Source organism: Haliotis asinina, chromosome 7 (assembly GCF_037392515.1).
Source record: "Haliotis asinina isolate JCU_RB_2024 chromosome 7, JCU_Hal_asi_v2, whole genome shotgun sequence".
Lineage (NCBI taxonomy): Eukaryota > Metazoa > Mollusca > Gastropoda > Lepetellida > Haliotidae > Haliotis > Haliotis asinina.
The window spans coordinates 20,269,995-20,296,420 of NC_090286.1; the positions used below are offsets into that span (position 1 = coordinate 20,269,995).

Genomic DNA, 26,426 nt, shown 5'->3' on the forward strand with positions numbered 1-26,426 from the left:
TTGGCACATCTTTACATTTCATTGGTGGAAATATTGTGCTAGGCTTACCTGATATTTTCTGATTCAAAATGAACTTTTCAGGGAATTTAAATCATATTACTTATATTAATTTATGAAACCTTTTCCCTTATGAGATGAAATGGAGATCCAGTATTTAGCTTTGGGGCACACTGCTATTACTGATTAACCTTGACATTTGATCTTAACTATTTACAGTAATTTTATGCATTAATAATTGTGACATAAGTGGGACTGATGTTAGTCAATTATATGTGACAATGTTACAAAATTAGATGAACATTCACTTGAGTGAAGGGACAGGTACCACAGTGAACGTGTGGTGTTTCTAGGGACATGTACTGGAGTGAAAGTGTGGTGTATCTATGGACAGGTGCTAGCGTGAAAGTGTTTTGTTTCTAAGGACAGGTACTTGAGTGAAAGAGGTGTTTCTAGGGACAGGTACCACATTGAAAGTGTGGTGTTTCTAGGGACAGTTACTTGAGTGAAAGTGTGGTGTTTCTAGGAACAGTTACTTGAGTGAAAGTGTTTTGTTTTTAGGGACAGGTACTTGAGTGAAAGTGTGGTGTTTCTAGGGACAGGTACTTGAGTGAAAGTGTGGTGTTTCTAGGGACAGGTACTTGAGTGAAAGTGTGATGTTTCTAGGGACAGGTACATGAGTGAAAGCGGTGTTTCTAGGGACAGGTACTTGAGTGAAAGTGTAGTGCTTTTTTCTCTTATAAGTCTCATTTGTGTAGAAACACATACTAAACATGTTGTACATCCTGTATGAATTCTTTCTGTCCATATAAAAGTTGCATACAGGAGTATATTTGCTGTCAAGTTTACCACCATAACAATTCACATGCAACAATGATAGCAGATTTAGCATAGATTGAACATTACACATCACTGCACCACAGAAAATGTCTTCCTCTAATAATGTGATGTAATGTGAGCCAAGGTTACAGGACCCAGGCAACAGAGACCAGCAATGGACATTCCACTCCATTCTTCTTATGACAATATGTTAAGCAATTATGACAATATATACATCGCCTTTTAGACGTGCAAGTGTTCCGTTTTCATAAAGCAGTTATTTCTCAAAATACATGTACATTTGTATCAGTCCTTTGGTTACTCAGGTCCGAAGTGCCCAGCAGGTACAGATATATAAGATAAGATACAGTCAACTGTGCACAAGAATAGTTTTCTTGCATGGTAGGTACCCTTATCACAAGACAATGTTTATAATTGTATACTTTGCTTTGTTCCTCACATTCATTACCGATTAACATTAATGTCCTTTCCTTTAAAATACAGTGCAAAGTGATTAAACAAAGAACACAGCATGAGTATTTACTGTTATCCACAATTTTTTATTTCAATAAAATAACCATTATCTGTGATATACAATAACATGGTTGTAGAGATGGAGGCCAAATAACTAGAAGATATTATTTCCAGGACATCAAGTTTCATTCTAAAACACAAGAATAAATCCACTTACACAAATTTTAAAAGTCTGCATCTAAGCTAATTTGATATGATGAGATGTTATGGGTAGAGTTACACTACCATAAAAATAATTGATGGCAAACTAGACATTAAATGTGACAATATAAAAGCAATGACATTCTGTCAAAGTTTTCTGGTAAAATTTATTTTCTCTGAATGCCAAAATCTAAAAAATCTTCTTTTCCTCACAAAATAATGTGTTTCTTTCACAAAGCCCACTTTTCATAAACACAGATGTTTTTAAATCAAACCAACACAAGCATCTATTTCAGTGTCAATATGTTTTTAGTCTGGGGACAAATGGAAATGATAAATTTCAGTATTTTAGTGTGAAGAGACACAATTTCAGCATTTCTGAATTAACAAACTTGCCATATTATACTGCCTCAATGCAAAAGTGATAAATCTGAACAGCAAAAAGATACAAAACTATTGCTTAATGGTGCATAACATCTCCATTTTTCTTTATAAAGAGATAGGAATCATCGATAAATGGGCCTTATCCATAGAACGTCTGTGAGGGCAACTCCTTCCTCATAAGCTGGGACAGGACTTGGCACAAAAGCCTGATACCAGCCTGTGAATAACATATTTTCATGCTTCTAATCTTTGAGGTGTCCATACTCCTAAATGACAAGAAGCTGAACAGTGGAAATTAAATACTATTATGGTGAATTAAAAACAGTTCACTAAAGACAATTCATTTATTGAGAAGAACACTAAATGTACATAAAAATGGCTTAATTAAGTGAAATAACTCAAAATGGAAAATAAACCACCATATAAAAGAGATAAATGAAGGTACCTATACCATCACACACACGCACGCTTCCACCACTCAATTTCCCAACTGAACAATTAAAATCACTCATCAGGATCGACAATAATAGGGACTAAACTAGGCAGAAAGTTTTGCCTGTTTGCCATCAACAAAGTTGCAGACAATATACATGTTTTCTGCAGTTTGCTTGGGTCTACATGCTAGCATCTCTAGCCCTGAGGGTGGAACCTAGCAATGTTTCCAATCAGTAAAAGTTTGGACCCCAACAAGTGCACTAGGCCTGTTGTGGTGCACATCTCTCTGTCAACAAACACCTTCACATTAAAAGGGGTGTCAATTTTTTCAGTCAACAATCCCGGCCTGGATGCAAGTTTGAAAACAGGAAGCCTGGCTAACAGATTCACACAGCTTTTCCCCAGTGGATCTCCGCTATGCTTATTTACCAGCCAGTATCAACAAATATATTCTGATTAGTAATGGTGACTGACAACACAAGAGGGGTGTTTTGTGGTTGGTGTTTGACACAGGGGCCTGCCAGACATTCCAATGATGGGGGAGCAATATGACCTGGTATTTAGACATGCTTTTCAATCTTAGTCTAGCACAACAAACTTGCCCTACAATTAATCTTTCACACCAAGCACAAATGGAAACATTTTGTATCACTATCACATTCTTCCACAAGAACAAACATCACTAATATACAATTATGACTTGGCCTATAGTTTGATACTGTTTCTCACAATTGAGCATTGACCACACATAAAGTCTATCAGATCACAAAGCAAGTTAAAATTGATCCTTGGTGTCTGTCTTGATGATGATCATGGAAATGAGGATCATATAGGAATATGACTGGAAACAGTCACCTGCTACTTTTAATGACTAAACCATTTCTTCAATACTGCAAGCATCTGTGATTGATGGTCAGACACTGGCATAACCATTGCCCTGACAAAGATCAGCTGTGGATTTAACCATTGCCACATAACTATGACCATCCATAGATCAGCCATGGATGTAATGGTTTCCATGACACTGGTACCATTCATAGATCAGCCATGGATGTAATGGTTTCCATGACACTGGTACCATTCATAGATCAGCCATGGATGTAATGGTTTCCATGACACTGGTACCATTCATAGATCAGCCATCGGTGTGACAGTTTCCATGACATTGGTACCATTCATAGATCAGCCATGGGTGCGATCAGCCATGACACTGGTAACACCCATAGATCAGCCATGAATGTAATCGTTTCCATGGCACTGATACCATTCATAAATCAGGCATGGATGGAACCGTTTCACGACACTGGTACCATCTGTAGATCAGCCATGATTGTAAACTTTTCCAAGACACTGGTAAATTTTATAGACCAGTCACGAATATAATCGCTGGCATAACACTGGTACCATTCTAGAATGAGTTTTGAAATGCCACCTCCCTCTTCTCCTGGCATGCCTGGATATTTATTCATGTTTATACATTAATACCCAATACTGGGTAAAGAGGAAAATCATCACAGAATAGTGATAAACTCAACATTTATCCCAGATGGGTTGGTATTGACAACACATTCATTCTGTTCAAGTACCATAAAATATGAGCTGACAGAATATAATATTGTAACACTCACAATGATTTGTATTCTTCACTGGATGACAATTTCTGACAGCTATCCAATCAAGAATTTCAATCCACACCAACATGTCCACTCCATAACTTAGGATAGCCTACAGATGAGCAGTACAGAGTAACTGAAAACCTATCAAGCATCCATTGGCCAGGGCCATTAAGAATGGTAAGTGGATATCTGTCATCAGTCATTGAGCAATATGAGTTAACACAATGAGAAACACGGACAGACAGGTTCAAGATTTGAACATTCTTTTTTTCAATCCTGAAAACTGCAGCAACTTGAGATCATCAGGCGATCATCCCTCGCTCTCCTCAGCTTACTGTTCTAAGGAACCAAATTATTTTCCTTGGTACAGGTGAATCCATGACAGTGGGTCAGCAGTGGAATTTGTGAGAAATTTCCATAGACATACATGTATCAAAGACCTCTAGAAAAGGAATGCAGCTCTGAGGCAAAGGGGGAGACAGAGCATCTGCAGTACAATACTGCTGTAGAGTGGCACTGACTGATCATATCTCATCTTGGGCACAGGTAAAGGAACTAAAGGATACTTAGCCTGTTGAGAATTCACTGCAAGCTGAAGAAACATGCAGCAGTCAAGCTGGTTCTGAACAGGAATACAACAGAGCTAGTTGACCTCGATACTTGACTTTACGATTACCCCCCAAAAAATGAAATAATAATTACCAAAGATTTCTTTCCCACAGGGCTGCCCTGACTTCTTGTACATTTAGAATTGGATTGCAGTATAATCTTTGAAAACTGTGTGACATCAGTTGGTCAAGTTGATGCTTCAGAATATGTTGTCAGACAACTGAAACAACTTACAGCTGTGGAGAAGGCTATGTATATGAAGGTATTAATGGACTTAGCTTGTACTCACAGTTTCAGGACATCATTATAAGAGTATTCTTACACAGATCAGTGGTGGGACAACTGACACTTCAATAGGGATGCCATGCATTGAAGTTAACATTCAAGTTTTAGATTTTTGACTCTTGTGGTTTCAGAAAACTGCCATGATATCAGTCTGTAGGAACCTGTTCTTCAGGTGACACAAAAATAACTGTCTCATGATGCTGATCTGAAAGCATCCCTAGCAACGGAAAATGTCTGAGTACCATTAAATGTATTTAATCATAATTACACTTTCATATGACAAAATAAAACAATGTCTCCTGTGATTACTGGGGCAAGAGCTACATGACCCTACTGAAGCCCCATTCCCTGGATGTTACATTGAGTTAATCAACTGATTCTGGTACTTAACATTTCACCCAAACTGCTGCTGGTGTCACAGGTTCACTGATCAGGGATACATCAACACCATGTATACTGCCATGGAAATGGTCTTCAACGAATCAAGATATTTTAATGCCTTATCTACTTGATTCTTGTAACCTTTAAAAACTATTCAAAAGGTACAGCCAACAGATAAAATGTTTGTAACTTTTTGTTAATGTTTTTTTCAGTTTTGAAAATATAAGCTTTATTGTCACTGTAAACATGAGTGATAACCAATACCTGTCTTAATTATGTTAAAATTAACTGCTAACCACATTGCTTGCCTTGAATTTTAAGACCATTACTATCTGCCCGTTCCTTCAGCTGGTATTAAGAAAAGTCCATCAAAGCTTACAGTCTTCATTTAGAGAAGATATAAGTTCAAGACTTAATGGTGATGTGAAAATCCATGAATCGTAAAACATCCATAAATTTAAAAGAATCTAAAGGTAGGAGTGATTCACAAAAACCAAAGCAGGAATGAGTTCGAAATGTCAAAATACAAAAATCACATTTCAGAAATAATAAAAAGCGAACTAGCTAGAGTAATAATAGCCTCACAGACAAGTATCCAGCGCCAGGAGATGTAGAATGATGTCTCTTGTTACAGAACCGCGTTTTGTGTTCTAGCCACCGGCCATCAGGAGGAAAGGTTTGGGACGTTACTTCAAAGCATTATCTAATTAAGTAAAGACATCGCTTCAAGGTGGCAGGAAACTACAGGGAAAATAAGGCTGCCACCAAATAATTAAATACATCAGATTTTATGTCTCATGTGCTTAACAAGGCTACCTCAGGTCTAGTAACTGTGACACATAGCAGGGCCTACATGGCAAGTGTCAGAGCTTCATCAACCGTCATACTTTCTGGGATGTATGAACCTCAACCACAAGTAAATCAAAAGGCAATCAACTCACACATGACTTTTTCTATCACATACTTTTATCAGTCACCATATATGAAGAAAGTAATGTTTCGAGAAACATAATTCCACTGCATATATATGCACACTAATGACTTTATGACTGGTAATAGGCTAATTTCAACAATCTACAAACATGATGAAAGCATGTGATCACATTGACACCTTACCTTAATCCTATACACTTATAGAAATGTTATATTGTTAATGCATTTTTATACTTAGACAAATGATGATTAAATAAGTGATATGAAAACTACAATTCTTTGATTGGGTGTAACATTACTGAATGTCAGTTAGAGCAAAATGGTGTATTTTGACACCATTTTCATCATCACAGAAATATGGTGTACATATTTCATAATCAAAGCAAAGTCAAAGCAATAAACTGATTACATTCATTGACTTGTTGACAAGGAAAGCCTCCAATATTAAAAACAATTGCTTTCACATGCAATGCCAAGATGTGATAGATTGTTCCAATGTAAAGCTGTTACAGGATTGTCAACACAGGTCTAATCAGACTGTTGATCTCAATTAGAGTTGTTGCTGGACTTTGCAGCTGTACGACTGATGAGCTAAATTTTAGTCGTTACTGGACTTTGCAGCTGTAATCAGACTGTTGAGCTCAGTTTAAGTTGTTACTGGACTTTGCAGCTGTATGAGTGATGAGCTAAATTTGAGTTGTTAGTGGACTTTACAGCTGTAATCAGACTGTTGAGCTCAGTTTGAGTTGTTACCGGATTCTGTTGCTGTAATCACATTGTGAGTTCAGTTTGAGTTTGTTACTGGTATCTGACTGTTGAGCTCAATTTGAGTTGTTTCTGGACTTTGCAGCTGTAATCACACTGTTGAGCTCAGTTTAAGTTGTTACTGGACTTTGCAGCTGTACAAGTGATGAGCTAAATTTGAGTCGTTGCTGGACTTTGCAGCTGGAATCAGGCTGTTGAGCTCAATTTGAGTTGTTACTGGACTTTGCAGCTGTAATCACACTGTTAACCTAAGTTTAAGTTGTTACTGGACTTTGCAGCTGTACAACTGTAGGCCTTAATTTGAGTTGTTACTGGGCTTTGCAGCTGTAATCAGACTGTTGAGCTAAATTTGAGATGTTACTGAATTTTGTAGCTGAAATCAAGCGGTTGAGCTCAATACAAGTTGTTACTGGACTTTGCAGCTGTAATCAGACTGTTGAGCTCAATTTCAGCTGCACTGTAATGCCACTACTGTAGTGTCAGACTGTTCACCTGTTTGTTCCCTTACCTGTAGTGAATGTCTGTGCTCTGCATGTCATCTGAACCTTTCACCCATCCTTTCACATAGATGTCACTCATCTTCTCTCCTGTGAAGAAGGCGTCATCTTCCAGCACAACATCATCGGTGTTCCAGATGATGCAGCGTAGCTCATAGCTGAAATAGATGTGAACTCATCTGTACATAAACTCACACACTATTCTTGAATTTGTCTTGAAGTAGACAGCACATAGTATTTTTTTCACTTAATTGACTTGAAGAGGACATATAAAATAAGAATCAAACATATTTACTTATATTTTATGATTCACTGCAAAATTACAGGATATAAAGTCTTTATGTAATAACTTCAAATTCTATCAACATGTAATAAAAAATTATGATATTTTTGCTGTTGTATGGTTGTGACTAATATGTATGTGTTTCAGAATCACTCTAAGATATTGATGATTCTAGGTCAGCATATCCTGCTCCATTTGTGGCACCTCCCACAAACACATGCAAAGGCAAGTCAAATATTCTCCTGAAAAAACATGGTTGCTTTTCTCTGACAGTGACATGTACATGCCATTGTAACAATAGTATGTATCCTGCACCACAGAATCCATGTTTCCCACTAAATTGACTGTGACAACAACATAATGTTTTCTTAGTTTGATCATCTGGCCAACAAGGTACCATTATAACAACATCCTACCACCCTGGTGTTGACATCATATTGTTACAATACTGCAAAAAAAAAAATCATTATAAAACTTCTCTTTATTTTGTATAGTAACCTCATAATCAAGAAATTCTTTTATTGTTATTTTTTGGCACCACATGGTTGATTGTGTTGTTTAACCACTAGTGAGTGACAGGTCAATATTCCTTGCAAATTAGTGAAATCCTTAAGAGCTTTGATGACACTAAGAATAGAAACAAACAAAGCGTTTCTCCAATTATTTTATTGCCTCTGATAAAAAATTACCCAACATGTTTTCCAAAAGAAATTTAGTAAGTCTGTAAAAAGAATGATAATGTACTTTTAAGAGATTAGCCATTTAAAAAGAGACAAAGTGAAAATTATCACAAGTACCCTGCCTACATTGAAATCTTTAGCCAATAGTTTTATAATAAAACTGTTAATATAACAAAATGAATGACTTACCCTTCTTGAACATTATATATTTCTTCCTACATATTTAGGTTTTTGAAGCATCAATAAAAGTGTGTTTGTTGCTACCCGGTAGCTTCAAGCCAAATCCTATCAAGTGAATATGTGTATTTAACTTTGGTTTCTATTCATTGCTTGCAGTACCATGCATCAGGAGATGCTGCTTCTCTCCAGCACACACACGGCTGCAACCACAAGAAGGATGAAGTTTCCTAGTCAATAATCACATGACAAAATTCTTGCACATATGGGAAATTCCCAGATGGAAATCAAAGGCAGGCCTGCAAAAATATCACCTATTCAATATCTTCCTGAATAGGGCAGAATTTTCTTATTTACATGTGAGATGAAAGATTTGATTAGTTAGAAGTGCAAACTTAGGTGTGAATTAGTTCTTTATTAATTGAAATCAGCACTAAAGTGATTAGACTGGCAGCTACCTGTAAAAGTCACTTCTGATCATGCGTAGCATGCATATGTATAGGATTAAATTCAGGTAAGTTTCCATTTAGGTCTGTAAACTGAGGTTTCTTCATTATATCCTACAAAACTTGATCTACCTGCTGGCATACTGACAAATCATTCCTACGTAAATCTCATATGTAAATCCTATATACATTTAAAAATAAGTACTGTATCTGTCTGTACTTTGATGCATCAAGGACAAAAATGATGTATGATGCAATTCTCTATTTGTACTTGTAATACACGCTCACATGTTGTTGGAGATCAACAATTCACTTGCCTCTGCATGTATTAATGACAGGTGCCCCATCACTGTTTGAGAGATATTCATACATGACTTATGATATAGTTAGCATTATATAATAAACACATGATTTCAGATTTCTTATGATTCTTATGATTTATGGAATGAATTTTGTTCTGTTTTATTAAGACAAGAATATGACTGCACTATAAAATGAACTTTCTCCACACATCCTTGAAATGTTCACACCACTATGTATCAGATTGAGCAGCATTAGCACTGTGGATTCCTGTTGCGAGGGCAGAAAGAAACTACATACACACAGTAATGACCAAGGCACGATCTTTACCATGGACTCACACATAACCTTTATGAAAGGAAATAATTTTCCTTTGAGCTTATGTTCGTCTTCTCATTGCCTTAGGTGTACATACTGTATGGAACCGAAATTGCTATAATGTCATTTGTAGACAGACTTTAGAGAAAAACAAATTGTAAGTAATTAGTAACACAATGTGGGTAATGGGAGACAACAACCTCCTAACCTGCAGGGGGTTATTTTCACTGCATTTGATGTTTTCCAACTTTGCCAGCAACCTGAGATGCAATGATTATTAGGATGGAGAGGAATTGTCTCGGCAGTATACCCCTCCTGGCTCATGCAGGAAATACTCACAAAAACACCCACAGGCCATATTTGAAAATTAATATACTGACTTGTCATGTGTAAATAATTGTTCAACAACCATCAAAATCAGAAATACAGATATTTTAAAATATGCGGGAAACTGTGAGTCATTTATATGTCATTTCTTCCTTAGGCAACTGATAAAAAAATTCATGTTTCTTGTTGCTGCTGCACCAAAAATTTGACCCAGCTCTAAGATTTTATATGTTTTTTCAAATGCATTTTGCGACTTTCAAAATATGCATGAATTTTTCACACTTCTTAGTTTTGATTTTCTAGCAGAGAAAAGGTGTAAATTTCCACAGAAATCAAGGAGTTTTGGATATTAACTGAAATAATCTGCCCATCCATACTTTTTCAAAAGTGATGAGAAACAAGAATATTTTGATGTGCTCCTACAGGGTCTGTGTTTCTGGCTTTGCTATGTTAACAGTCAAATTGTTTAGTTATTGAATGATTTTACTGGAATACTAGATCAATTTCCATTACATTCAAATTCTGAAATGCTAAGAATGGTTAGTTTGAACGTAAACAGCATGTAGTTTGAATTTATTTTTGTTGTCTGTATTTGTTGCTTAGCTGTTTTAATGGATTCTTTTGGTGAAATAAAGTGTGACAGTTTTCTTGGAGCGATGAAGATTCAGTTTAGGATTGATCTTCAGCAAGCCATATTTGTTGTAATATGTGATTAATGGTTTTTATGTGGTCAGAAAGCTGGAACATGGGTGAGTGCACCATGAAACAACACATATACTCATTACAGCTTAATTTATTAAATATCAAACTTAAGACAGAATTTCATGAATTTGTTATTAATAAAATTCATAAGTACTTATAATAGTCAAAATATACTGCAAACTGTGTGTTTAATCAATCTGACTATATAGAACTCTGAAGAGAGCTTGACGGCATAAAGAAGTCTTAATAATGGGTTATGAAAGTAAATAATGCAAATATAGATGTATTGAAAGAAAGGTGAATCTGGGAAGATAGAGCCTTTGTACACTTCTGTTGAAATAAACCTATTTTAAAATAGTTCTCTGTTACAACTCTATCTGGCTCAAAATCAACAAAGTGACGTCCAACATTAGTTCTCTACTTTATCAGTATCTTGGTTTAGCACTTATAAATAAATTTGATATAGTGATATTTTTAGAATGTTCATCAAGCTGGAATCTGAAAGTGAACTTTGTATGTCAGAAAATAAGGATGAGATCCATAGTTATGATGGTAAAAATCAAATCATATTTTACTTCATAAAACTAACAGTAAAAACACAAAATTAGATAGGCACAGATCTTTTGTAAAATTAAAGTCATTGTCTCCTGTCTTTGTTAGGTTATCTATGTATTTTTCTGGAAAATGTTGTGGTAAATTCCAACAGTTTCAATAATGAAAAAACATACAATGTACTTGGGGATTGTCAAACCAAGTAAAAATAGTTTTGTTAAATGAAAGAATCTAACACTACATTTTGGAACTTCAAAAAGACAACACTTCCTTATTGTATTAAAATTAAATATGCCATTAAAAAATGAGGTTACAAATGAATCCCAAATGCTATTTCTAGGCCAATGGTAAATATGCCCTAGTCTGAAGTATTTCAGTGTGAGTGATATTCAGACACAATGTGACAAATGATTAGTGATGGGAATTGGAAACCAGATCGGCAATTGATTAACGAAGGACTTGTGGTAAAGGATTATTGATTATAATCCGTATATATATATTTTTAATGTAATCACCAATTTCAAAGGTCTTTCACTAGTTTTTTTATAATTAATATGTTTTATAACTACTATTATCAGGCACTGAAATGCATGCATGCATGCATGCTTGCAAGAAAGACACTCTAATTGTTATTTAAGTATAAAAGTGGTTATTTATCAAACAGATGTATTCATAGACAGGTGATATTCATATTTACCATAGTAATGAATACAAAACTATAAATACAATGCGCATAGCCTTTTGCTGCTGAACACATGTTTGTTCATGACTGTTCGTCAAATTTAATGGTTAGTTTACTTATTTAAGTGTGTTATAATAAAGCAGCAAAATTCAGATTAATCGAAAATATGTCTTTTCACAGTCAATAATTATTTTTAATCCTTCTTGCGATTGGTTTTCAATCATCAGAACACAACTACATAAGCTCCAACTGGTATCAGAACAGGAGTGTAAACATAGTTTCGACGTAGGTTGGTGTGTGTGTTCATGAAGGACTAGGATGCCGATCTTACCCTCCTATGTTACCTTACCTCTTGGGTTTGCGTGGAGAGATGTCCACTGGTGCTGCAGGACAGGGCATATCCATAGGGAACATATCCACCCACATCTCAATCTTGCCCTGGAGCATACCATTCAGGTCTAAACAGTCTCAAACCAGTGTAAAAACAATCAGCAGCAAGTTCAAAGTTGCAAGTTTTCTGATATAGCCATGATCACAACTCAATCATATTTGTATTAACCTTTTTAGATTTATTCCAGTGACTTCATCTGTGTCTGTTGATATATCAGTAAGCGGAACTATATACATCAGTCTTCCATGAAGACAACACTGTGATGACATATCCCTGCATGTCTTGTATTAATGAATGAAATGTGAGGATATATCAGCATGCGCATGTACATATGCCTACATATATATTAAACAGCATCAATATGCTGTGCAATATGTCACAAAATTGCAGGTAAAAGGAATATATCTTCCTCTGACAACCATCTGCTGATCATGTCTGTATGCTGCTCAGCCTGAATGGTTACAGTGTGTGTTCCATCATGCCTAGTTTACTGAAAGCAGCTCTGGTCAACATCTTGTACCCAGGTTCTATAGTCAAACAAACCATCGCTGGACAAAGAATTTTCTCCCTACTTTGTGGACATTGTCAACACTCAACATGTTTGGAGAAATTTAAAGCCATGCTTGAGGGTTACGATTTCAAACTTTGGAACAAATACACTTTAAAGAAGTGGGATTTGCAAAGACAGCAATGATTATTAGGATAGAGGTGGCGAAGCTAGATTTCAATATTGGCTTGCTTGGCCATCCAAAAGAGATTCCTGACCATCTCAATAGTGAGCATTCTGAACAGCGGAAGAAGGCGTGACTACACATGTCTGTACCAGCATCAGCATATCTTAAGGATTACTTCATTAGCACTTAGTCTGTAATAGGGTTTAGACCAGAGTCAATATGTGTAGTCTTCAAATTCAGAGTATTGTAAGACGTGTGAAGACATGTGACTTGACCAACCTTTGGAATGTTCAGCCACATAGAAATGAGATTCTCCAAATTCTTCATGTTTCAATTTTCAGCCTCAGCTAGATGCTCTTTGAAAAACATAGTATTCATCTAAGATTAAGCTTTTTGTGTGGTGGTGAGATAATGGCTACCTGTTCAATGCCTGGTTTTTCTGGGTTGTAGAGAGGCCGGGTCTCAACATGTTCAGGCACTAGTTTGCAGCCCACTTTGGGGATCTCCTCCCAGTGGTTCAACACAGCCAGGGCAAGATGCTCATCTGTTGCCTTCTTTACACCTGCAATTTAACACAACATACCTCATACTCCATCTACCATGTACCTGACAAACATTAGGGATACAACAGGTTCTGTAGCTCACATTAGCAGGAATATCAATATTCATTTATTGAAGGAAACAATTAAGGGAACAAAACTTTATGGCAGTGTTCCTTCATTTATTCTCAGATGTCATCCCGCAATGCTAGTCAAAGCTGGTGATGGAAACTGGTAAATATTAAGGCAACTTTTGAATTTTTCATGCCTTCCTGTCTCTAATTCTCTCAGTTTATTTGAATCTACACACATACAACAGGGGCTTGAACCTGAACATTGGTGAAAGAGAGGAGAATCCAAACACTATCTCCTCCAAAAAAAATTAATAATTTGATTCAATTTAGGGGAAAGTCAAACAAGAAATCTTATATAAAACTTTAAGTCATATGAAACATTAATAATTATATCAACTACAGATGCCAAAAAAAATGAGCTGATGATCTGAAAACAAATCTCACTGAATGTTGCAAGTAGAACATAAACTTCATTACAAGGCATACTGATACACATACAACATACAACAAATTGAGAAGTCAAGGTTATAAGGTATGGTTATTTATAACAGTACAAAAATAAGTTAGTATTTATGGTTAATGTTTAAAATGTATCAATGGCTTCTGCATGCTTCTTGAATCATTACTTTATCAATTTTCACATTACTGTTGTCTGACAGTGATGTAGGTGAACATTGTGGAAAGTAAAATCAGAAATATGTCTTTTTGAAAAATATCCTACAATCATTGCATTAGGTAGTGCTTCAAAGAAACAAATGACATACAATGACTCAACAGAATAACAGTTCCACAGATCCTTTATCGTTCCTTCTGATTTCAGATTCCATGCAGCCAGACACATAAAACACATTTTCATTTTACAATAATGGAAAGAAAGATATAGGATCAGATTATGGCAGATTCCTAAAGCTGAGTGAGCAAGTTTGAAGCCTAAGAGTATCAGATGGAGACACCATCAAACAGAGCACCAGGAGTGGATAGGATGAACCAACAGTGGTATACAGCGACACTTGACTTATTAGGTATGTTATATTTAGTGGTGAGTTGAAGATGTTGTTACAGCATCTGATGTTGTCCGTGTTACTGGCGTGACAACACACTGAAGGCAATCCCAAGTGAAAGCAAGTGGCAGACAAGACACCTGGTTAGTACAAACAACGTCATCAACCACTGTGGACCCTGGGTGTTCTCCGGGTGACAACTTACCCTTAGATTTTCTGCGTTTTTTCTTGGGTCTCCTATCCTCATCTTCATCTTTAATAAATAGTCATATTTAGGATGTTTACTTTGTACATCTTGTTCCAGCATTTCTTAATTTCTTTTTACCCAAGTATGCAAAACACACAAATCTTTTTTGACTAACTACCTACCCCACTTGCCATATGTGAGGCAATTTTTTTTCACTTTTTCAATTTGATTTTTGTCTGACATATAATGGACCCACTTGAATGTTTTCATTAGGTAAAAAAATTGGTAAGCAAATATTTTTGCATAAACACTTCAGACCCTCCTCTGGCAAATGAGCATACTACCTATTCCTCCCTCCTCTACCAGGAAACTTAATGCTCTCAACATGTGACAATTAATCTCTCAATTTTAAACTTAGCAAAACAACTTTAAAAACAAGAAGGTAAACATAGTTGGGTCAAAGTTCAGACATAAGGGTCATATCCAAATAGAGGCTGACCCCAGTTAGGCAATCTGCCAATTTACGCTTGCAGCCTATCCAAACACATTAGTCATGGCATTTAACTGGGTCTGTCCACTTTCTCAGAGCAAGGCCTGCATCTAATTTATTCCTGTTTACGTTTCTGATAATCTGTTTACATGGCAAAATATTGTAATTTCCTTCAGTAATGACTGGCCATCAGCTCTACTGCAGAAGCAAGGGGGGCAAGTGTTTGCCCATGTTTTCTTCCTGGTTTAGGACTGTAACGCAAGAAGGCAGGACAAACGCTTAACTCAGAAACAATTGCTGACATTAGGAAAATGGCACGGAACTCAACTTAGGACAAGTGCACGGACTATGCCGTTTATTCCCATTAATCATATTTCATCCAAGATTTCTTTTATATGGAAACGTACAAACTATTGTGTCAAAAAAAAGCTTTACAATCAGAGAGAAGCCATAAGCCACGTCTCCTTCCAGTCAGCCACATACAGGTCTGGGGAACTTGCCATGATGTGATCAGGCAACAAATACAATCTTTACATTACAAGATGAAAGGCAGTTATACCAAATCAAATCTCATTTGTAAATGAATTAGGTGGACATTTTAATTTCGTGCTGGATGACCTATAATTAGACTTTAAAAAGTCCTAAGTTTATTGAAAGAACAAAAATGCAATGTTATCATGATAAACTGGTCTGGAGATGTAAACATAAACTTGATTAAAGTATTGTGTGATCGTGATCTGCAGAATCTATAAAGGACAAGTATATTTTGGGGACTGCTATATGTTTGGTAGAGAATGAACACAAGAAGAGAAATGTGTGTACATACTTCTCTGCCCAACACAAAGTCTGTGTTCTATTTGAAAAGGTTATGATTATGACAATTTAGAAGCTAAAGCTTAAACATCAATATTTACTTTCATTTGTACAAGACGTAAGAGATGACTAAGAGAGTGACAAAGCAAAACTTTTCATGAAATAGTGTCAGAAAATATTTGTGCAGAACAACATTAAATAAAGAAATACTCAAAGTCAACAGAAACAAATATTTGATAAGAAATAAATATTTAATGTAGGGAATTGATTTACAAAATAGTTGTATCACAACTTTGATGTTGGCATGAGGATTAATTGATTCCAACTTGAGACCTTTCCAAACATAACACCATAGATTTTCTACTATCTTTAACATTTCTTTCTCAATTGAGAGAGATTGATTAATACAATAAATCAATTAGGTGTGCAATGACATTATCACTTGTTTTCTAGAATATCCTCCTGATGAAATATTAAGTTATATATTTATTGCTGTATGTATACAGTCACACAAAAATGAACTTGCACCTTTTAGACTGTTTTTAATATGTCATAAAAATGGAAACCTGTATATATATACAAATTGCTTTAACTGTTCTTAATGTACCACAGGATCAGTTTGCATTAATAAGCAATCCCATCAGACGAAACAGGAATTGAATTGCACAATCTCAAATGTTCAATTAATAGGATAAACATAAATATCAAAAGTCAACATCAGACAGATTGCTTACAGTTTTAGTCATAACAGTTGCTTATTTTTCAGCAGAACTGTCAAATCCAGAAATTTAAAACAAAGCATTTCAAAATTATTACGGTTGCTTTTAACAAGCTTCCACCCTCTTTCATGTACCCCCACTTAACTGGAACAATATCCTATCAGAGTTCAATAACCTGAGACACGGAACAAATTCTGCTGTTTTTTACTAAAACACATTGGACTTACACTTTATACACTTATTACTGATAAAATACACTAGTATTGAATATCATTAATATCATTATTATTGTTGTGACCTTTCCTATCTGAAACATGAGAACATGTTCATTTAATTTATCTGTGTAATATATTATACACACACCTTTCATATTTGGAGGTGAGTATATTCTCTCACACTGTCATAAATAAAAAATTGTTCACTTAGCTGAAACTTCCAGAAACAGATTACATCAGACCATTAAATATGATAATGCCTGATAAAATCAATCATATTAAAATCAGACATTATCTAAACATTATGATTTCATGAATTAATGAATAAGTTATGGAGTTTGTCATTTATTAAAACTAAATGATATTCCCCTGATTTAGCAAACAATGGCTGAAGTGACTGATGGAACACAGCCATGAAGCCTCCAACACCATAAATCGAGGCAAACATCTTGGCATGATTAAATATATATTTCATTTATTGAATAACAACAGTCACTGTCAACAAAGAACAGTGAATTTCAGTCTGAGGATCTAACTGCAACATCCATGTATTAACTATCTGAGGTGACCATTCCCTTGAGACTTGCACATATGGATTAATAAACACAAAATTTAATTAAAAATCCATTTTGGTTCTCTTAGTGTGTATAAATGAAACAATGTTTCAAATTTTAGGCCTCAGTAACTTCAGCCAAATTTGAGTTTAGACCGATAATGGTTTGACATCAGAAGTTCAAATCTGGAAAAACCCTTTAGAGACAAATAATGTGTGATGTAGTTGTGTCATGGAGCCAGATCGTCTGCCAGTCAGCTGATTGGGTTTGCTATGTGTGTTTGAGTTACTCTTCATGGGACATTAAACTGAGAGAGTTGTTCACGCAGGCTTGCCTTATTTGGAAACAAAACACCTCCATTTTGTCTAAAGTACGACTGACATGCCGTAGTCATATGGTGATCCAGTCCTCGGTTTCTGATATTTTCATGTTTTTGATTATTTGTTATCAGTTTAATCCTATTTAATACCTGAAAAACATCTGGAATATATCTGTGTTTAGAAATATTTATCATTAACCAATGGTTAAATATTTTGTAAAAAAATTATTTACTTGAAACGATATTCTGACACTGAAAATATTAACAATACGACTGAAAAATGAAACACTTCATTTTTACATGTTATCTAAGAATAGTATTCTTTAATACTGGATTCAAAATACTAGCAGAAATTACCAAAACTAGATTAACATATAATACTAAACCAGAAAAAGTGAAACAGTTACATCCATAACATAGATTCTATCAAAACACAAAATACCCTATATTATATCATTTAAAAGAAACATCATACCTCGTTAAATAAAATTTAAAATTGAAGTATGAAGCATTATTCATAAAATTTTACCATTTTCATCTTCGATCTCAAGTGGTGCAGTGAAGATCCTGTTTGCTACCCTGACCTTGCCTGCCTGGTAGTGAGGTCCATCCACCTTGCCATCCTTACACATCTTCATCAAGATCTGGGTTGGTTTCTGGGGGTCCCGCCAGGCATTGTAACCATGCCTGCAATAGTACATAGTCTGTCATGCAAACTACACCTGGAGCTTCTGTCTGTATAATGATAGGAATAATCTGTACTTTCAAAATGTATTTATCATGTGATAAATTCTTATTTTTGCATGCATGAACACAATATTGCATACAAGACAGGAGTTATTTTGTCTGAAAAATGTCCTATATGTATAGCCCCCAAACCTTTATCATCTGTGCTTCATCATACAAAGACACCCTTCATACTATGACATATATAATCCTGCCATATTTATTATCCTCTACCCTCGAAATTTAAATTGATTACATTGCATTTCATTTGCACATCAAACAACCCTTTCCACATGTATTTTCCCATGAACTGACACACCAGTGAATAGATCCTTGGGTGACTGATGATATGGGGGATGGGGCTGGGGTAGCAATATTGCACTGGACAGTGTCTCTGGGTTTGTACTGTTATCATTCTTTTGTGTCACAGATTAACCTACTAGATGTGTGAGATAGAAGGCACTGTTTACATGTTTCTAAGAATTGACCTGAAGATGTTTGCATTGATGAGGGTATCAACTTAAAAACGCATGTTTATAGTTCACTGGCATAAATTTATGTGAAGTGTTCATACTGAGTTTTACATTCATAACTCCATAAAACAGAAATATAGGAATATGTTCTTAATAATTGTTGATGATAGATTGTAAGAAGTGGCACTATGCAAGAAATGCAAGACAGGAAGTTGTATGGGTGCTTAAGTATTCAATCTTAAAAAAATAAATAAAATGTAAAAATTGATAGTTACAAGTCTAAACTATTAATTGCCAACTGCTCATAGGCGGAGCAACCACAGCCACACAACTAACGTGATGGGTGTATAGGTGGAGAAAAGCAATTGTCACGTTAACCAAAATTTGACATAAACTTGACATTATATAAAGAATAAAGTAGAGAGGGCAAGGTGTTAATTTTGTGCTTCCCTGTCATTGGGAATAACCCAGAATGTTAATATTGAAACTGCTGGTGTTATTACCAGTACCTGGACTGACTGCATCCCTGGACTATTATAGAATTAAAGTGCCTGTATCTTCCCTAATTTGTCTCAACTCATGAGATTAACCCTTGTAATAAGATAAATGTTACTTGGAGGAAGCAGTTTGATTGGATGAGTGGCTCTCCCATGGGAAGAAGGAAAAGTACCATTCCCCTTGTCCCCCACATGACAATTTTGTGCAATTTCCATTCAATTTCCTCCCCATTACAGACTGTCAAAATTAATTTTCTTGATTAAAGTGAAGTGTCCAGAGCTTGTGATCTTTTGCCCTCCCAGGCACTGTAAAGATAATGTTTACAAGACAACAAACAAATTGGACAGAAATGCCTCAGTTGAGGATGTTTTTAATCATTCTTCAGTCAGACAGCATTTCCACATTATTGACTTTGTTTAAATAATATTATTCACTTTCTTATCATTGTAGGAGGTAGCTGCTAATATATAATTCTTAAACCGTTCAGTATTAAATTTCCCACAAGCTTATCCACAAACTGAGAAGTTAATATAATTCAATATTTTGATTTCAGCATTATTTAAAAGAAATTCCTGAATTCCATGGTGAATATGTGAAATGAGAAAAAATAATGTTTCTGACGGAAATCTATTCCAACATTTCCTAGTTTCTTATACACCACACACAAAGAGGAAATTAATGTTAAGGTCAAAACACATTTGCTGTAAAAACTTGGAATTAACATCATACAGAGCCTCATTTAATAGCTTAAGGCTTTTGGTTTGAGAAAAACTGTGTGTTGTAACATGACCGCCTGATTGAGAATATTAATATTGATTGAAATTTCACAAAAGTCACATGCTGTAAAGGTTCAATATTTAAAAGCCAGAAATTTTACACATCAGCACAACATCTTCCTTCTCAGAAAACATACATCAATTTTATGTTTATCTTCCTCAAGCAAGTTCTTTTCCTATTTTGAAATCATGTATATGTGCATTTCTTGGTCTCATTACACATATATTTTTGGCAATTCCAAATCTAATCTGGTTGAAAAAGAAGACATTTAAAACATAAATTAGCAAAAAATGTTGGATTTGTTAAAATAATCTCACTGTTGGTGACTTGTCTGGGAATAGATAAAACCATCCACTAATGACACAAAAATGAAATGCTGAAAATATGCTGGAGAGCCCTCTCCCATCCTTTTTCCTTGTAGGTAGCTGTCACTCAAACATTAGCAGCCAGGAGATAAAGAAGAAATTAGTATGGTGAATGACAGGGATCACACCCAGTGCATCCTGCCTGGTTATCAACCACAAATGAAGTGAAAACCAATCTACCTTGAGAGAAAGGTCTTGGGGATTGCCTGTCCAAACATCAAAATTTGACAAAGTGCCATTCCTCATTCAAAGAACATTTCTACCCAGATTCTTTAGCACAATGTGACAAGCGGGAATTTCAGCCATGTTACAATCATTTCCGCAGTCATTATATTTGGCCATGTTCAAGTTCCATAAATACTGATTCAGAACTCGCTTGCCAATTTGTCTTCTTTTGTTTTTTCAAGTAACAAAAAAAATTGATCGCTAGGCCCTATGTGGTATGTGTAGATAAACAGTTAGCAAGTCGACTGGGAGCTTGGCCTTTCATGTTGCAGCCTCATTCAAGGGAACTGTCGCTTAATTGAGGCCGTCTCTCTAATGAGGTAAAGAAACAGTGTTTTGATCTCACACCTTATCAAATCTACTTGTCATCATTAACAAATTTCTTCACACCCAGAGGGGATGTGTTGACATGGCTGATGAAGACGTCAGGGCCACAAGATCAGATTACCTCCCCTGAATGTCCCATGATGCCACTGTACCTCATGCCTAAAACTCCCTCAATTAGAAACATTGTTACAAACCTCTAAGATGGTTAATTGAATAAATTAGCCAAGGATTTGCTTCTTACAGGGGAGCATGAATGTCTGGTTATAGCCCAGTACAATAATGACAAGACATTCATTTTTCTATCTCAGCCTCTTGGCTACAAAATAATCATGATTTAAGTTTGCTATTTTGATGACCACCATTGCCATCTGGAGGTCCCAGGTGCATGGCACATGAGGCGTCAACTCTGGGCTTTAGTTTTAGGATGGTACCATAGCACAATCTAGCTGCTATTATATAAAACAATATAAATTGTAACCTTGATAGAAAAGCAAGTTATAGGTTTTCTGAATTATATTTTGTTACATCTTGTAATGAAAGTAAACCAGCTAAAGTTCCAAGGGTTTCCAAGGGGTAGCACATGAAATCTATTTTGCATGATTATAAAAACGAAACAAAAACATTAAAATAAATGTTCGCACTTACAGTTCATATTTTTGAGCCAGTCCACAAGTGGCCCGATGGCGACTGTAGAACCGGTTTTCCAGATCAATCTTGCTCTCACCAATGAGGTCATCCATTCCAACAAGGTCCCAGTCAAACACCTGCACTGACAGCAGGGACTCCATGGGAAATGTAGCCTCAATCTCTACACACCTGCAAAATATAGGTGATATAACATTACTGAAGGATCAGTTTCAACACACCTGCACAATATAAGTGATATAACATTTGCTGAATGATCTGTTTCAACACACCTGCACAAAATAAGTGATATAACATTTACTGAATGATCAGTTTCAACACACCTGCACAATATAGGCAATACAACATTTACTGAGGGATCAGTTTCAACACACCTTCACAATATAGGCAATACAACATTTACTGAGGGATCAGTTTCAACACACCTTCACAATATAGGCAATACAACATTTACTGAGGGATCAGTTTCAACACACCTTCACAATATAGGCAATACAACATTTACTGAGGGATCAGTTTCAACACACCTTCACAATATAGGCAATATAACATTTACTGAAGGATCAGTTTCAACACACCTTCACAATACTGAAGGATCAGTCTCATCACACCTGCACAATATAGGCAATATAACATTACTGAAGGATCAGTTTCAACACACCTGCACAATATAAGTGACATAACATTTACTGAAGGATCAGTTTCAACACACCTGCACAATATAAGTGATATAACATTTACTGAAGGATCAGTTTCAACACACCTTCACAATATAGGCAATACAACATTTACTGAGGGATCAGTTTCAACACACCTGCACAATATAGGCAATATAACATTACTGAAGGATCAGTTTCAACATACCTGCACAATATAAGTGATATAACATTTACTGAAGGATCAGTTTCAACACACCTGCACAATATAGGCAATACAACATTTACTGAGGGATCAGTTTCAACACACCTTCACAATATAGGCAATACAACATTTACTGAAGGATCAGTTTCAACACACCTTCACAATATAGGCAATATAACATTACTGAAGGATCAGTTTCAACACACCTGCACAATATAGGCAATATAACATTACTGAAGGATCAGTTTCAACACACCTGCACAATATAAGTGATATAACATTTACTGCAGGATCAGTCTCAACACACCTGCACAATATAGGCAATATATTGTTTACTGAGGGATCAGTCTCAACACACATGCACGATACAGGCAATATATCGTTTACTGAAATGCCAATTTAAACACACATGATAATATCTTTCAGATTTTAGAAGTGAATAAACATTCTTTGATAAGCATATTTTCTTGAAATATGCTTACTTGTTCCTTATGAGAACAAATGGATGCTTATGTGCAGATTTTACATAAAGCAGGTTCCATAGCAACCAAGCTGTGTCGGTTGGATTTTTTCAATCAGTCAGAGCTGTGGGGTTTTAACATGGATTGCCACACAATTTAAAATGCTTAATCAAAACCATATAATCAGGCCCCACCCTCCTACAAACCTGGAATGTGTCGGTTGTTTTTTTCAGCAAGTGTATGTTTCTTTTTATATAAAGTTCCATATTTTTTCTAGGCACAGGGTTGGTTACAGATCATGTGTATGAAACTGTAGAGTGAGAAACTATAAATACAGTCAGATGTTCAAGTTAAACAAGGCTAAAGTAACAAAATCTTTGATTAACTTTAAGGTTATCAATTTTCAATCACAAATACCAATTTCTTCACATAGTTGTTCATTACAAAACTAAACTTAGATTCTTTGGCAAAGAAAATAAAATGCACATTTCTGGGAAAAGGTGTTCACATCATGACATTAAACATAATATATGGATGCCTTTTGTGCTGAATATCAACTTTTGTTTTCCCCGTTGCTGTTTTTATTGCAGAAGATGACGAAGTGTTGATAACCCCAGTGAGGCTGACTCCCACCATCCAAGCTGATACATGCAAGAAGGCAAATACCCATTTTTTTCACTTTGCGTCTGACCTCTTAATTTGGCACTTGAAACTGTTTTATGTACTGGAAGCTTTTGCGCTTCAATTTGTTTTATGGCTTTACTAGTGTCCTACCAACAGGTCAGTAACGCAAAACAAAACATCCCATGCGTACAGATAAATTTCAGAGAGGGGGTATTGGCTTTCTGGAAAAGGCTACATCATAGCTAGCCCGTATTTTGCTGTGGCATGGTTCATCTACCCTCAACCAAACAGCATTGTTTCGCATGACAAAGGGTGTTCTCAAATTGGGAGGTCCATTTGGTCCCATACAAACAAAGCCAGCCTTATGATATGTACACAAATGCCATGGGGGATGTTTCTGATTTTTTCTTTCTACAAACAATTCGATAAAAACACAAAGAGACTTAAAGCAGACATTTTTATAGATTTTTAATGACACCAAGGTGATCATTGGTGTGTGGGATTATTGAAGTGGGAGGCTCTACAGGCAATCTAGTGAGTGGCCATGAAGCAGAACAGTGATTTCCACTACATTAATGCTATCATAAACTCATCCAGGTATTGGCCAATGGGGCTGATGCACCACACCCATTAAGGAACTGTTAAGTAGCTTATAACAAACACTGTCAGGACAAATGCTAATGCAAGGAGGAAGATGCCATGAAAGAAAACCCACTGGTTACAAATTTTCAACTTGATATACTGAAAGAACATGAGTGAAGAACAGACAGACAGACATGAAAAGAAGTCAGATGAAAATTTCTCCTGACTGATTATCTGTGACATTTCATACACACCAAAACTCACAGACACCTGCACTATGTGCGATCTGCATTACAGACAACGGCACTACGTGTGATCTACATCACAGATACCTGCACAGTGTGTGATCTGTATCGCAGACACCTGCACTACGAGTCACATTTGACAGACACCTATACAATGTGTGATACGTGTCAAAGACACCTGCATTTCATGTGATTTGCATGACAGACACCTGTACCATGCCTGATTGATATCACAGGCACCTGCACTGTGTGCGACCTGTATTTATATATAATAGACACCTGCACTATGTGCAATTTGTATCACAGACACCTGCACTGCATCATCTGTATCACAGACACCTGCACTACGTGCAGTCTGTTATAGACACCTGCACTGTGTGATATGTATCATAGACACTTGCACTATGAGTGATTCATATTACAGACAATTTATTCTGCACTAAGTGATATTTATTACAGAAACCTGCACTATGAGTGATACATATTACAGACACCTGGACTATGTGTGATTCATATGTGTGATCTGTGTCATGACACACATCATGGAGGATGTGTGTACCAACAAAACATGCATTCATGTAATCCCTGAAAGAAACCCAGCATGTTACAGTTTGATGACTGAGACAATAGTAGAGACAATTCCTATTTGACTGTCATGAAAAGAATCACTACTAAAGAACATTATTTTACATGGTTTGTCTTTTGTCATTTCTTAACTTCTCAAACATTTCTTCTTGTGAGAACCAAGTGATAAGACCACTATTGTGTGAGTGAGTGACATCACCTTGATGAGAATCAAATACAATCAAACAATACTGTATGCAGAACAGAAATCAGTTTCCTCAATTTTCTTTCAAGTTTCAAAAAGACATGTCCCCTCCATTGAATTAGCTGTGTGCCCTGACTTCTGAAGAATATATTTCCTGTAATTTCCAGCCACTGTTCATTAGAAACTGACTTTCATAAGATTAATAAATGTCAGAGAAAAACCTCCATTGTTTAAAACATGATGTACATTTGTCTTTCATTTGGCAAATTTCAAAATAATAACTCCATTTTCGAGTTATTTAAATAAACTGCTGCACATACTTAACAATGGATTTTCACCGATAGAGACTATGTGTATGTTAACATTTCCTGGGCATGTCTGTGAAACAAGAAATGAGGCTCAATGTCAAAACCTTTACAGCATTCCTCTGCATTGTGATAGCATGGATGTGAAGTCTCAGATAGAGAAGATCCACATTTCTGACTATCTCATTTCACAGATGTGTTCACTAACACTTTTAAGGTTGTATTTTCTTATCACAATCACAACGTATTAACCAAGTTTTGTTTTTAATCTGAACCCTAGCTTGAAGTCAATAATTACTAAGCACAGAGTTTAATATCATAGTATTCCTCCAATAAGGCATGTAACGTGAATAATGAAGGTCCCAGATGCTTAATTTATTACCCAGGTGTCCTGTGTCTTTAATCTGTGTCTTGAAAGAAACCTGATGTTCATTGTGAATGCTCCTGATGACCTCTGGCATGTACAGCAGATACCATCATGAATATTCAACATAAATAAATAATAACTTCTTACTTTATCCTTGTCAATCAAATCTCAAAAGCTCACGATTATCAAGACAAATACATAGGACAAAAATTGCTGACATATTTAATATAACTAAGAAAAAAGGTTAATTGTCCAAGTAAAGAATTCTATGAAAATATTTTGGGATCAACACTTAGTGTAAGAGGGTGTACTTTGTTTCAGCTGTTTAACAATGACA

General features: G+C 35.8%; 1 protein-coding gene across 5 annotated transcripts in view; it reads right to left on the reverse strand.

Moving 5' to 3' along the window:
- The window catches only part of LOC137290618 (otoferlin-like), a 177,030-nt gene that overhangs the window by 27,398 nt on the left and 123,206 nt on the right, over positions 1 to 26,426 (reverse strand). For 4 of the 5 annotated variants that reach the window (XM_067821680.1, XM_067821681.1, XM_067821679.1 and 1 more), the window contains 6 exons: positions 21,876 to 22,046; positions 18,369 to 18,526; positions 14,748 to 14,795; positions 13,348 to 13,490; positions 12,213 to 12,301; positions 7,408 to 7,554 (listed from right to left, as the gene is read on the reverse strand). In XM_067821680.1, coding sequence (XP_067677781.1) covers positions 7,408 to 7,554; positions 12,213 to 12,301; positions 13,348 to 13,490; positions 14,748 to 14,795; positions 18,369 to 18,526; positions 21,876 to 22,046 — 756 coding nt within the window. The remainder of the gene's footprint in view (positions 1 to 7,407; positions 7,555 to 12,212; positions 12,302 to 13,347; positions 13,491 to 14,747; positions 14,796 to 18,368; positions 18,527 to 21,875; positions 22,047 to 26,426) is intronic. The other variant, XM_067821682.1, reaches the window with a different exon arrangement.